General features: G+C 31.4%; 2 protein-coding genes across 5 annotated transcripts; one reads left to right on the forward strand and one right to left on the reverse strand.

Annotated features, from left to right (window-relative positions):
- Positions 1-4,716: 4,716 nt before the first annotated feature.
- On the reverse strand, positions 4,717-11,011 carry LOC100777230 (DUF21 domain-containing protein At4g14240). 4 transcript variants are annotated; one of them, XM_006604360.4, is made up of 13 exons: positions 10,614-11,011; positions 10,451-10,527; positions 9,414-9,497; positions 9,208-9,321; positions 8,743-8,826; positions 8,446-8,517; positions 7,807-7,874; positions 6,670-6,757; positions 6,502-6,575; positions 6,058-6,424; positions 5,778-5,824; positions 5,596-5,677; positions 4,717-4,904 (listed from the first exon to the last, which is right to left on the reverse strand). In XM_006604360.4, the coding sequence occupies exons 1-13, from the start codon at positions 10,849-10,851 to the stop codon at positions 4,896-4,898; spliced, it is 1,404 nt and encodes a 467-aa protein (XP_006604423.1). In that variant the 5' UTR covers positions 10,852-11,011; the 3' UTR covers positions 4,717-4,895. The 4 variants fall into 4 exon arrangements, with proteins under 4 accessions (XP_006604423.1, XP_003553452.2, XP_014627582.1 ...); XM_003553404.5 differs by having other exon boundaries at positions 4,717-4,980; XM_014772095.3 differs by having other exon boundaries at positions 4,855-4,980; positions 5,581-5,677.
- Positions 11,012-12,316: 1,305 nt separating this feature from the next.
- On the forward strand, positions 12,317-12,796 carry LOC102669806 (uncharacterized; the record flags this gene model as incomplete). The annotated part of the gene is made up of 1 exon (XM_006604361.4): positions 12,317-12,796. A coding segment is annotated over one exon (480 nt), but the record flags the coding sequence as incomplete, so codon positions are not given.
- Positions 12,797-15,381: the final 2,585 nt, after the last annotated feature.

Raw genomic sequence — 15,381 nt, forward strand, 5'->3', positions numbered from 1 at the left:
GGTGTGTGTCAGTATCGGTGTCGATACTTCATAAACTAGAAATAAAATAATATGCTCGAGTCGGATAAACTGATAAAAATCTCCCTCCAAATATTTTTGGCACTGGTAATTGATTACAAATTATCGCTGCTTGGTGCCACTGCAAGTTTATGTTTCGGGTTCCAATTTTGTGCGGATTAATTGACCATGCTTTTGTGTTTGGTATGTAAAGAAAGTAGCTGAAGCAGGGTACCTCCTGATTAATGTGTAAATTAGTAGATATATAGAGAGAAAAGAAGTCAATGATGCTTAGCTGAAGTGATTGTAAGCTCGGCCTCAGGCCCCAGTTTCATTGATTCTAGTTTTTGACATGACACACACCTTTTGTAAATGAACTTCTTCAGTCCTTGCTTTTTGGTTTTATTCTGAATTAATGCCACTGTACCAAAATCAAAGGGTTCAATTTCTGGGGTATCCGTAACATTATGATCCATTAATGTTTCTGGAAATTAGAAACTTGGCCATGGCTTCATTTATAGTACAAGTTTCAAACTGAATCAATTAATGCATAAAAAGTGCAACCATCTAGCTCCTATTGTGAGCAACGGACAAATTGGGTCAATGGGTTACAAACCATATCTCCCCTTTCATTTGGAGTGATGTAGAATGGATAAGCATTGTACAGAAATTATTACGTTATTATTAGAAACCTGTTCAATTTTTTTCGTCGTTTTTAATTTTTTTCCTCATTATATGTTAAGATTTTATATTTTGATTTGATCATAATTTTACCCTTTTAGAAATTAATATTTAATTAAAATTTATCTAGGATTATTATTTTGTTATAGGGGTACTCTAGATTTGTTATTTCATATTTAGCACAAAAAAAAAGATTTTTTTATTTCACAATAAATTTGCACAAGAGTAAGGATTGAGTTGTTGCATTTAATTTTTTGAATTGGATTTTTTTGTTCGTCGTGAACTTCAAATTTCAGTACTGCTTTCCGTCATTGACGATGACGAGATATAATATTGTGGCTTAATTTTATTTTTGTTTCTCTTCTTTCTCAACATTATGAATTTTGTCCATTAATATTTTTTTTTTGCAATTTTAGTTCTCCGACTATTATTATTTCTTGAATTTAGTTTCCTTATTTTTTTTAATTGTGTAAATATGAGTCAACTGCTCATTAGATAAGTAATAGAAATGATAGTATAATATGTCTTATTTATCTTATATGATGCATCATATTAAAAATAGGTTTTGATACTATATCTTTTATGAAAAATGACATTGAACTCATAAACTACTCTTTTATAATTATCATTTGAAGAATAATCTCATACTATCTCATGAAGTATCCTCTATTACTTCCAACAAACAAAGTATTCTCCATATATAGGGTTAGAAAATCAAACTTCTATTAACATTTGTTTGTTTTAAAATAATGGTTGATCTATCAAATAAGAGAAAATTATGTAATATTTCCTAAATAGTACCATACTTATATTTAAGTCTAGGCTTTGCGTACTTGCCTTACCTATGGCAATGAGAAAATTAATTAAAAGGGTATTTTTAGCTTATGCGTAAGTGGTTATGTTAAGGAATGAAATGAGCTGGAAAAGAGTGATTTGATATTGAAACGTAATTTACATTATAAAATACGGTGAAAAGAAAATTAAGAGAAAGAGTCGAGAACCGACTCGAAGAGTTGATTATCATAATAAATTACTAATAACATCGACATGCTATAATGTAAAAGTGATAATAGTTAATTGGAATGATAAGGATTAAGGAATGACAAAATAAGAAATTAAGAAGCTGGCAACGCTATAATTGAATCTTTAGCTTTTATACATTTATATAGATAAATATTTTTTTTTGGAAGAAAAGATAAATATAAATTCTTAAAAATTATTTTCCATTTTGTACAAAGGTAATGTATTAATTCATCTTTCACCATAATACACTTTTTCAGTCATGATAAACGGTTGAGATTGCCTACAATACGAGTTGTAAGATTCCTTCGACCGCATATAGCAATAATAATTTTTCTTGTTGGGAGAATTTTGTTTGAATGCAAAACAATCAAACTTTAATTGTCGAGCAATAAAGCTTTTGTTTGAACAACAATGTTTTGTATGTATCTCTTTTTCTATTTATAAATATTTAAATAATTTTCACCTGTTTAAAGTTATTATGTTCATTAGGAGAGAGATAAAAATAAAATTAGATCCACATAGAAAATGTGGATTCTACACAGTGGCCAATCACATTTTAAACTTGCAACGAAAATCTCAATTCACTTTGCCTTAGAATCTATCTGCTGGAAGTCCAAAACCAAAAAAGTAATAGATAATTGCTGTTAAACTTTTTTTTGTACTCGAGATTTTTAGCCTTTGATTTATATGAGATGCGTGGTGACGTGAGTACCGTCAAAATTTAGAACAAAATCTTGCACAGAGTAATAAGGATGTTGAATATTTTATATATAACCCGACTACCTTCGTAGACATTTTTCGTCTATAAAAAGACAACATGATGTTTGGTCACAATCCTAGTAGCACTGGAGCAACCAAACCCACACTTAGGATGTGGACTTATTCTTACCCCTCCTCCAATGATCTTCCATTCCTTCAATGCTCTTTTTAATATCTCTTTTTTTCTTAAAATATATGCTAATAATGATGGACTGTTATGATATATTATCAAGCACAATAAGTAGCAATATAGTGGTATATGGTATGATTCGTATGAGTAATTATTGTTGAACAAAATTTAAGTGTAAGAACTTAAGTGTTTGTCATGTTATTCTTTAGTTAAAATTGAAATTTAATCTTAGTGACACGCATATTAAAAGTTTACATTTATTAAAGGTAAGCGTGACTCATTTGAGTGAGGCTTTAATTTTAATTAAAAAGTAATGTCACCAAGGTCTAAAGAATACTGATTAAAAAAATAATAGTAACCCAAATCTTGTTTTTACAAAATTGAATTTCAATACAAAATTTCAATGTATAAACATTTAAGAGTAATTAAACATGTTACAAAATTAAGTTTATTCTTGAAAAGTATGTTCAACACCCAAAAATATTTTTTGAACGTTAATCAAACATGACTTAACTTTTCACTGTCACTTTTATTTTTATTATTTAAAATTTAAAATTATTCCTAGAAATATTAAATTTTAACCAAACACTTTAAGTGAAAAATTCAGAATATATTTCTATTTATTTTATTCTCAACATTTTCGACAATACATTTTTAGAGCTCGACACAAACATTCCCTGAATTTGTGAGAATTGTCAAACCTCGCATAGTAATATTTTTTCCATTAAAATAATAGTCCAAGAAACATAAAAATGCTTTGGCTGATATTATTCTATGATTTCATTTTTCTCTCGAGGATAATAAATCAGAGAGGAACGCCTGAATTATTGAACTTGGATTCTCTTGTCTTAGTAGTAGGATTTTTTTACCAAAATTTTCGGCCATGAGTGACATTCTCTTTCTTCCTTAAGTTTTGTTGTTATAACTAATCAATTATTGAGATTTTGTGATGCGATGGTAGAAGAGGAGTTCGGTCGGAGAGGAATCAAACTGAGTGTGAACATTTTACTTATTTAACTTTATAAGATTACTTTAGTTGTTAACTTTACAACATTTTTTTTAGTTTCCATAATATATATATATAACTAAAATGAATGACATTTTATAAAATTAAGAAAATAAAGAAAGAGTTTATTCCTTATAATATGTTGCTATGTACTTTATGTAAGCATGGCAATGTGATGGGTAAGACTTCAGAGAGGAATTTTTACATCCTTACTTTTGTCCTTATAGAGGATTGGGTGGATTTAGGTTTAGTTAGTGGCTGATGATCATGAAAAATCTATAATTAATCTCATCTTAAAAAATTTGTTGAATCTTTCTAGTCTGTTTTATTTCTTTTAAATTCAACTTTTATATATACTTTAATGAAATGGGTAATTTAAACTTACTTTTAAAATATAAATTATTTAACTACTATAATTAATTTATATTTTTAATAATTATAAAAATAAAAATACATGAATAAATTCTTAACTCTAGTATAATACACACACAACACATAACATATAATTCGATTCCTACCAATAAAAAAAACTTCATTAATGTGGAATTGGACTAAGATGGATATCCAGAAGTTTGGATTGTGATGCTTAACTTTATGTATCATCACCCCAATTTAAAAGCTTTTTTTTTTAAAAGAAATATGAATTAGTCATCTACATTTTTTATTATTTCTTAATTAGACCATTACTCAGAACTCCAAATACCAATACTTGCACTAATCAGAGAAAAAGATGTGAAAGGAAAGGTTAGTAGTACCAAAGAAAGTGGCTGGATGATATATGGAACAGTTCACGTGAACAGAAAGTGACACAACAATTTCCTTCTAAGAAATAGAGACAGCCGAGGCCAAGATACTGGGTATGTGTCTGTTAAGAGAAAGAAACAGGTCTTTTTCATGGCCTAGTTTTCTTTTTATTGCCACCATTATCATCCTCCTTTTCATACTATATCTAACCCCAACATCAAAAGCTTAGTGACAAACTGACAATACAGTAGCAATTAAGAGGTATAGGACATTAATTATATGCAGCAATTTGAGCTCAGCAAGAAAGGAGCGTAGCTATGAATATGATAGGCAAGAAATGTGATTGATTCAAACAAAATTGCTAAGAAAACAAAAATTTCAAAGATCATTTATTTTCCTTAATACTACTGGACCTACATGTTCATATAAAGACTACCAAAAACAAAAGAGCATGGCCAACATCTCCATCCTGTATTAGGCCATCAAAATGCACCAGCGGCCACACAACTATATACAAGAAGAGTGGTCTGATTTAAGCTCATCTTTGATTGCCCATCAATGATCCTGAAATGAAATTCTTCTTAAATGTAAATCATTCTCCACAAACTTTGTCAAACTTTCACTCGCTTGCTTAATTCCCCTAAAAGAAAAGCAACATTATTTCAATACAAGATATCTAAATCTTTACATTATCTCACATCAGCAACCATAATAGTGTGCAATAACTGTTACCAAAACTGTTTCAACTTTCAATGGAAGCATCTAGCATAAAAGTCTAATGTGTATTTTGAAAGATCTTTCATTAAAATATACTTTAAATGTCTTTTGATCATAAATTGTTCCTAAAGATTGGCACGAGAAGCTGGAAAATTGATTTGGCAAATGGCACAGTTTCACAGAAATTTACTAGTAGAATATCTAGATTACAGGAAAGGCTCCACACTTGATCTATAACATGCAAGGAATTTATATTCTGATGATTTCAAAATCACCATTTTTAGTTCCAACACTAATAGAAAGAATTTCATCTGTGGGACTTGCAAACTTTTTATAAGGAAGCATATATTTTCACCTAAAAAATTATTCAAACTCACTTTAAAAATATTATTTCCAAATGCAAACCAATTTTTTCATTAAATTTTTAACAATTAATTTTTTGAAAATTCTGACAAACTTGGAAGAAACAGATCCATAATGGTCATCTTTCTATCCAATCTTCAATTGAGAGAGAGACTTAAACCTGATTCTAACTTACTATAGGCTTGTGACCTGTTAACTTTCGGCCAGAAGGAACTCGTGCCACAGATGTAGCAGCTGCCACAGCAGCCACACGTATTCTGCCAAATTCATCATGCATTTCATATTCGTTTATTCAGTAACCATTTAAAAGCTACGGCAATAGAGATGACAAAAAATAAACTAGAAACTTTAGATCACCTTCTATGTACATCTATATACACATCAGTCTCGTCCACAATTTCTTCCTGCATGGATGAAAATTATTAAAGCAAATTTTCTTCATTCTGAGGGCAACAAATTGTATTTTCTTTGATGCATCAATAACGCACAACAATCCCATCTAACTGACATAAGCTTAAAGGGAAGATAATAAATATAAGTGGAATAGTGGATAACCGAGCTGGTTGCCGGTAATCCATTCTATCTCAGTCTGGCAACCAAAGACATACAAGATGTGATTAGTGCAAGTGGAGGCTACCTGCAGGAGTTCTTCAAACACGTCCTCCAGCGTAATGATGCCAATAACTTCCTCCCCATCTTCAGCATTGTCAAGAGAGTGGTAAACACCATTTGTTGCAGGGCCATCCTTTTGAAACTGTTGGTCTGCAGCAAGCTTGGGTTTGTCAATATTGACAACATTTTCTGATTTTTCATAAAACCTGGATAGCAATGGGATAGTTAGTTGAGAATTATGTTTGATGACTTCCTTATCCTTGGATTTCTCAGTGTCATTGGGTGACTGAGGGTTGTTTCTCTCTCTTATAACCTTAACTACAGCTGCCATATGACTGCTTCCTTTTTGAAACTCATTGAGGATATCATATAGAGGCATATCTGCTGGAACCCTGGATAATTTATGAACAATAACTTAGTTCAATGACTGAGTTAGAAAGACAAAATACAAGGGCACCATTGGTCAAACCTAGGAATTCTCCGGATGGAAACAGCACTAACTGGAGTCTCTGTTTCAGCTCTTACAGTAAGAAGGTTTTTTACCTAGCAAATTAAGAGTGGCAAAATGTTTTTAGCAGCTAGTACCAGACAAATATTTCTTTTAAGCATTTTGGATACACTATATATAAACACTCACTAGTAAGAGGCCAATTATATTTTTGGGGTTTCCACTGTATACAGGAACACGACTATGACCTCGTGCAAGAATTTTCCCAATTGCTTCCCTGCAATAAAGCAGAAAAAAATCTTCCTTGAGCTCAAAATGTACATGCTTATTGTCAGAGATGTGTGTAGGCCAAATGACAGGTAACAGGTCATAAGAAGGAAAGGTAACTAGGAGATCTTTCTACCCTTCTTTTTGGAAATGTTATCCATAAAAGTCAATTAACCTTATTCAAAGAATGGTTCAATAGAAGTTACTGAATTTCAATTGAAAACTACCCTCACACTAACTACTGTACTAAAATGGATAATCTTTTATATCATTCTAAAGAAATAAGGAATGTAATATCCCTGAATCAAGCACTGCATTTTTTATGAAATACAAGCATATGTCATACACTTAAGCAAATTAACATAGCATTTGGCACTTAAGCATAGGAAAGAAGTCAAAGAACTGGATATCTGAAGTATTAACTTGTTTATGTCACTTGTAACATCATCAATTAAGCAGTATAATATATGCCTTTTTGTAATATAATAATTAATATAACTAATCAATGCATACCTTCAAAATTGAAGGGAAATGAAAATAAAAAAGGAGCATTTGATCAAGTTCCATTTCATTCCATCCTATTTTAAACAACCCAAACCATGGAACCTAATATCATTTCATTTCACTTCATACCATCCCTTTTCATCAATCCAAACATAGCCATTGGTACTAGTAGCCAACAACATCCTGTTCATTATATAAGAGTGTGTGTGGTTAATAATGCAGAAATTCCAACAGAGTTGGATTCCAGACAACAGGGAAATTTCTCTCCACACTGGAGAGCTGCAACATATCTAGCTTTAGAAACTTATTGATTTGACATACTCTGCCTCTTCAATATAAATCATGGAAAAAGAAAAAGAATGAGAAAAATATTCACATATATAATTCAAATACTCAAGTTCAGTTTAATAAGAGACTGCTAAAGTGAGGTAAATATGGGTCAGGTAACACTGACATCAAGTAATCCACATTCCACAATACTTAGGTTAGAAATAACTGGACCTTCTGAGACTGCTACATAGTTCAGAACAGAAACGCTAATAGAAACAAACGCACCAGTCCAATTTGGAAGCAACATCCAAGGAAAATGTAGATTCAATTGGTGTCATAGCCTCCTCTGCAGTCTGCATAACAATGTAGAATAGTTTTCTATTATAGAACAAAGCCAATAAATGTATTTGGATTTTAAATTTATCATGACACGGAAACAGCGGATTGGCCTGAAAGAGAAGGCAAATTATAACATATCCATAGACTGCTACTACTGGGATTGTTATGGTCAAACAATAAAGAGAACCCAGCTTATTAAGGACACCAGAACATGTCAGGTAGCTAAGGAACTGACCTGGATGACAAAGCAAGGACCATACATACAAAAGTACATTTCAAATTTGAAAAGTCAAATGATATTTGCTTCTTTGCCAAAAATAAAATAACATGCCCTCCTAAATGCTCAAAATAGAGTCTTATTCTACAGCTTCATGTACAGCCAACACATCATAGATCTATGGGGTTGTCTCATTGGCACTATATATTTTTACTTTTTCAGGTATATCACATGCAAATTTCATGACATTCATATAATTCTGATGTAGGGGATCTTTAAGGAAATGACAACTGTTTAACTCTTTGTTAGAGATAAATGGAACGAGATGGAACTATCATGATGCCTTTCTCCAAATCACTAGTAGCTACCTTCTCTGTGAGATCTAGTGCTCCACTGATAATTGTTGCCTCATCATGAGTGAGTTCACCTCCTTTACCAGCCTTAAATGGTCAAGAAAAAAATGACGTTAAGTGAGACAGAAAATAATTGAAGAAACATGAAAATTTATCATGGTGAAAAGCAGCATTCCTTTATAAAATATATCAGAATTGTTTTTAAACATGATAAATAAAAAACTATTACTAGAACATATTTTCAGGAAAAACCAGTGGTTGCTCATTTTGAATAGAAAGCTGTACAAAATGGCGGTGATTCAAACAGATTACCTCTTGGCTATGGATTGAAACAAGGGCTTTCAGCTGTGCTCGCCTAAACAGTGCATGATCGTGTCCAAGTAAAACATCCAGAACCTGGAAGCATAAATGTAAAGATCTACAAAAACCACAATTTGTTTTGAATAAAAACTCCGCTATTATGAACTATATAGCAGATGCCTCCAAGAAAAAATAAAACACCTTAATATCACTACCGAATGGTTTAAACTAAGATAACCTGATCCAAATTGTCCTAACACCACCCTTTTACTATATAGGGCATAAGGTTAAGGCTACCACACAATCAGGAAAACTGAACATATCACTAGATAATCAGAATCATAAAAACAAAAAGCAAAATTCTAATGGGTGGGTAAAGTTGGGTATCACTTTTATGGCCTATTGGAGAATGATATGATTAGATTAGGATATAATTTCTTCAATTAAAGTTAGAATTTAGACAAGCATAGACTTCACCTTTCCAATAGGGTAAGCAATTGGATAACAGATGATCATCAGGACACGCACAAGCCCCACAAAATTAGCACCAACATAGAGTCCATATCTTGTGCATATAGCTTGTGGGATAACCTATGGCCAAGTGGCATTGTAACAATCAGTGCAATGTCCAGCTTAAATCCTTGTGTATGATGCAAGCAAACTGAATCGGACAAATACTTTACCTCTCCAAAAGCTAGAACAAAAGTCACAGATAACACTACTGCTACAAAGGGATGAAAAATCTTGTCAAGGTAAATTGGAAGTGCCTGCAAATTGAAACGGCAGGAAAGGAAACACAAGAATGAAGGATCCACCAATATTCATTAGTCTTTATAATATCAACTAAACATAAATGAATATTGGTTTTTGTTAGCTCTCTCCTCATTTAGGATGATCACTCTTATTGTATGAGGGGAATAAGTTGCCATCAGTTTCAAATTGTATATACCAAAAACTTGTTCAATATATCAAGCATATATTCACAGTTTTTTTCAGCACATGTTGAGAAGATCAAGATGTGTAGAAGTTTCATAATGATGATACAGATTAATTATAGGCTTATTCTAAAACTGACCCAAAAAACTCCAAACAGAGATTTCTCTTACATTTTCTTCACCCTAAACCAACTTTTCACTTCATTAGCATTGTACTCTTATAATACTTGTATGGAGAAATATAGTGTAAGTTATTATTACACTGTTGGAGTAACGATTATATCTCATTTGCAGAAAAGTTTCAATCTTCTCTATATAATTTACAAGCAGTGTGGGTGTAATACTTTGTACACCAAACTTGAATGAAATATTACATCCCTAGAATTCTCCAATGGACATATGCCAGCAATACATTTTTTTTATCAGCAAATGTTATTTGTTAGATTGTTAATTTTTGTTAGCAGGGGATGGAACCCACAATCTTTTCCTCTCTTCCCTTCTTTCTTAACCATCCACCCAATTATATCTCCTACGCCAGCAATACATACTGTTGGAGACATTCCAATTTCTAAATTCAAGGCACCGTGGTGACCGTACTATATCACATATCTTTTGGTTCAATGTTCAGGCAACACAATTTCTACAATAAGAACAAATTTTACATGGGATAAAAAAATATAAAAAAAAAAAAAAACCATTATGCAGGGTAATCAGATAGCAAAAAAAAAAAAATGAAACCCATATTAACAAGGATTCTAATTCCCCAAAAAAGAAGTTACAGATACCTCCATGGCACAGGCGTTACAAAGAAGCAAGGTCACAAGAAGCTGATGCTGTTTCTGTACAACCGGCAAAATAGCAGCTGCAGTGTGAACCAAAAAGTCAACAAGAAAAAAAAAACTATAATAATAATATAAAAATGGTTGAGAATGTTAGGTAAGGTGGTACCAGCTTGTTTCTTCTCAGTGGAGGAGCCACTCTGTTGGAGAATCTCAAGATCAACGAGACCCAGAGACATTAATCCAAGGGTGAGACCAGACATGATCCCAGCGAATAGAACGAGCAAACAAGAGATTCCAGCATAAAAGAACCACCACAGCGTCCCAAATGGAATATCCTCAGCATCGTACACGAAGTTCCCTGGTTGGAACTCCCTCATACCAAGGTTCAGCTCATGCAACAACATGCTCTCTCTTGCAACAATTCAGGAAAGAGAGAAAAAGAAAACAATTGACACTTCTCTCTGGTGTAGTGTAGGAACTAGGAACAGAACAAACAAGGACGATAATAATAATATTTAGAAATATGTAAATATAGTAAATAATATACCGTCCATCCTATGATCATTTTCATCGTGTCACACGTTACGTATACCCATATATAATGTGTCGTTATCTAAAAGTCATTGTAACTTATGTACGTTTTTATTGTGTTGGGCCCAGGTCAAGTTTGTTATTGTGGCTACCCCATGCTGTGTTAGGGTAGCCCGTTTTTGTTGAACTTTTCATTTTTCTAATAAGTTTATGCATTGGGACTTGAGGCCTCTTATGCTTTTGTGCTAAATGGTAACTCATTTTTAACTGACCCAAAAGAAACTAAAATTTGTTTCCTTTACCATTTTTTAGCTTCATGATTGGCTATATTTCGAATTGGTTACACCTTTTATATTTGGATTGGTGGATCCAAAAAGTTAAAAAAAAAAAAAAAACATTTCAGAAAGATGTAACAGGCAATTTTTGGAGTATAGGAAGCAACAGCCGAAGAAACTTTATCTTGTAGAACTGGTCTGTTTGAATGAGTTGGGTGCTCTTTTCTTTAAGGATTAAAGATCAAGATTTCCAACAATAAGTCCAGTGCTAATACTGGGGAAAGAACTCCACAGTTTACACTTCAATTGTTGTTTGTTGAGGTGCAATTATTATTTTAGAAATAGAAGCACACAATACTTGTTGGGGAACTTTAATACCTACCCGTTACCCATTATGGTAATGAAAAGTGGTACAGTAGAGGTTAACGGGACGGAATATTCTAACTTCTAAGAGAAAATTATTAGGTACGCACATTTTTTTGTACCACTCATTATATATGGGGTGTTGCATCATTTTCTTTTCCCACAAATTCTCAAGTAATCCAATGTCTATACGCATATTTTATCTCCTTGTATCCTCAAGACTCGGAAAGTTTGTTCACACAATATTAATATTATCCTCTAGTGTTTGTTGGTGAAAAAAGCATAAATACTTCTCTAGCTCAATCATTAACCCCTGCCACATGCATGATTACATGGTTTACAACCACATCGGTTTCTAAAAGACACTCCTAATATATACTACAAGATTTTTTATCACCCCCCTCATAAACTCTGCATGTTGGTTCTTTGTGCATTATCGTTTAACTACATCCCTCAACAATGGGAGAGTAATTATTAAAAAAAATTGTTCAGGAACAAGGTAGGTGGTTAACTGGAGCCCAAATTTAGAACCATTTGCATGTCACCTACAAAATCATCACACAAAACGGATGAGAAACTTCGAACAAGAAGGACACTCTTGCAACTCACAAGAAAAACAACCCATTAGAAACAAAAATCCCTACGAATTTGCAACTATATAAGCAGGTACAACTTCCAAGGCTCCATATGAACATTAAAAAAAGAAAACAGCATGGAGATTTTCAACTTAATAACATTGGCTATGACAATATTCCTAGCATTAGTGCCAAAGATGGAGAGTCATATAAGGACACCAGGTATGCCTATGCCGAAAACCCCTCGTCCACTTTGTGCATCACAATTTGCACTAGTGAACTATGCCTGTTCGAGGTTGCCATTCTCCCTCGGTGTTCCACCCGATTCCCCGTCCACTCCTCCGTCCCCCAATGACGAAGAGGGCCACAGAAACAACCACCACAATGGCAGCCACAGACATGGCCATAGACATGGACACAAACATAGGAACCACCAGACAGCTGATGAAGATAATTGTTGCCGGTGGGCTAAGGAAGTTGACAACCAATGTGTGTGTGAACTTCTACTCCGCCTGCCACCCTTCCTTATTAGACCTCTGCATCAGTACACACTTAACGTTGGAGAATCGTGTGATATCACTTACTCATGCGGTGCACCAATATGATTCTTTCTCAAACTTGCATTTTCTAGCTAGTCTTATTATTATTTATTTGTTGCCATCCTTAGAGGATGGATACTATGGCTGGGTTAATTGTTATTAGTATAACCAGATTTATTTCGTACTAGAATAAGATGTACTACTTTGTTTTAATTTAGACTTCTATCCAGTTTTAAATTGCGACTAACATGATTAAATAAATAATCTCAAGTCATATATCACTAAATTTAAGTTTAGTAATCTTTTACTAATCAATGTTTTGGAAGGAAGTATCAAAACTAAATCTTAAATTTTATAAAACTAAATGATTAAATATCTTTATTTTAAAATAAAAAGACTAAAATTATCGATTTTAAAAAATATAAAAACTAAATATGTTTATTTTAAAATATAAAACTAAAATTATAAATTTTAAAAATTAGGAGGACCAAAATTAATTACATTAAAAATTATTTTTTAAAACACCTTTTTGTGTATAATATTTTTTATACCATTTAAAAACTCAATTATTAAATAATTTGATTGAATACCTCCTATATCATCCTAAATTTCTCCATCAATGTTTATAACAATAATTATATTTTCATCTAAAACTTAAATCTTCTACAATGTAAAAACAAAATATTACTGACGTATATTTATGAAATGTATGAAACAAGAAAATATTTTATTTATGATACTAATGATAAAATAATTTTAAACTCTTTTGCATTAAAAAATATATTTAAAGAATCAATTGCTTATGGAATTTTTGAAATATACAAAATCTCATTAAAAATATTACATGAAGAGGATCATTAAATTATAACAAAAAATTATTTGTTCAAAAATAAAAGATGGATATATTTATTTTAAAAAAGATCATATGTAGACATCAAAATTGATTGTGAAATCCTATTAGATATGGAAAAGGAGTTTAATGGGCCAAGATACAAAATTGCAAAAATTGGCCCATGAAAATAATAGTCCATTATAATAAAATGGCAACATTGAAAATACACCGAATAAAATATTGACATTTCTTATGAATAGTGAATGTCATATGAATAAAAAAAATAAGAATTTAATTTTATAATATCATAGAAATATTCAATATTATAAAAATATTTACCAAACTGCTCAATTTAATATATTGATAATTCAATTACTCAAATATATTTTGTTTAATTAATTTCATTAATTTATATAAAAAAATATTTCCGATCAAATTGTAGATATTTAAATTTATAAATGTTCAAAAAATAAAAATTAAAATTTAAAATTATTATTAAAATTCATATTTCTTAATAAACCATTATATTTGAATTATTGTTATTATTCTTATAGGAATACCTTATCAAATAATTTTTTTGAATAATTTCTCCTATGATACAAAAAAATAATTATATTACCATATAAAACTTAACTCTTATAATACATTTCAGGAAGAATTAAAAAAACAGATTTATTTGATAAAATTTGATTTTAATAAATACTTATATAAATTTATCATTTACTTTATATAAACAATGATATTATGCTTTTTAATATACTAAATATCACTTAGATAATATTTTATAATGTTATTATTATATATGTTTATAGATCACGTATTATAAATTGTTGTACTTATAACAAAATATTATATATAAAAAAAATTGTTGTGAAATTATTTGTTACAATATAATGATCAAAATGGTCATCTCATGAGTAAGATTATAAACTTGACATGTGGCAAGATAGTAATGAATAGTAAAAAGACTATCCTAAATTGTATAAGTTCTAGAAAATTATATTTCATTACATACATAGAAGAACACTTTTGAAATAGTAGTATAGTATAGTACTTCATTGTGATAGTTGAAATTTTTTATTATTTGAAAAATAAATTTCATACAAAATTAAGAATAAGAATTTTCTACGTGATTTGCTCAATGTCGATGATTTTAGATTGAATAAGAATTTTCTGTTTTTCTACTGATTTATGTGACGTATCCTCTATTCCAACAACCATTCTTTCAAAAACTAATATAAACTGTATGGTAACATATAACTACCCACTGTCAACCCACCACTGAATATCCAACCTCCCACTATACTAATATTAATCATACACGCACCCACACTATCCTTCAAATGTTTCATTTACTAACAGCTTCCCAAAAAAGAAATAAAATATACCAGACCATTCGTACCCACCCAACTCTTGCAAATAAACGATACCCCACGTCTGTTACATCAATACCTTACACACCAGATATACAACAGCCTCGAAACATAGCCCGGGGTTGACCAACCATTGCGATAAGAAGTAATTAATTAAAAGAAAGTATAAATGTTACCCTTCAACCATGACCAGGCAAAGAAAATTAAGATGTCATGCATGAGCATTTTTTTTTTTATGAGTATGTCATGCATGAGCATATATACTTTTATCAAATGTTCCTCCTTCACCACTGGAAACAAGTGAAACAACGACGGTTCTAAACATCATTCAAAGACAATTTTGAATGATGTTTAGAACCCCTTCACATGATCGGACATCGAAACTTACGATGTCACCATTAGACTTGACGCCTAGTCACCCCAAACCCTCAAAGCATCAATCTTTA

This window comes from Glycine max, chromosome 19, assembly GCF_000004515.6.
Source record: "Glycine max cultivar Williams 82 chromosome 19, Glycine_max_v4.0, whole genome shotgun sequence".
In the NCBI taxonomy this organism is placed as follows: domain Eukaryota; kingdom Viridiplantae; phylum Streptophyta; class Magnoliopsida; order Fabales; family Fabaceae; genus Glycine; species Glycine max.

Excerpts from the sequence above, each read along its gene's own strand:
- LOC100777230 (XM_006604360.4), bottom strand. The coding sequence starts at position 10,851 with ATGTTGTTGCATGAGCTGAACCTTGGTATGAGGGAGTTCCAACCAGGG. Across the intron at positions 8,827-9,207 it reads TTGCTTACCCTATTGGAAAG|GTTCTGGATGTTTTACTTGG; the intron begins GTGAAGTCTATG and ends TTATGCTTCCAG. Across the intron at positions 6,758-7,806 it reads GTTGCTTCCAAATTGGACTG|GGAAGCAATTGGGAAAATTC; the intron begins GTGCGTTTGTTT and ends GCTTTATTGCAG.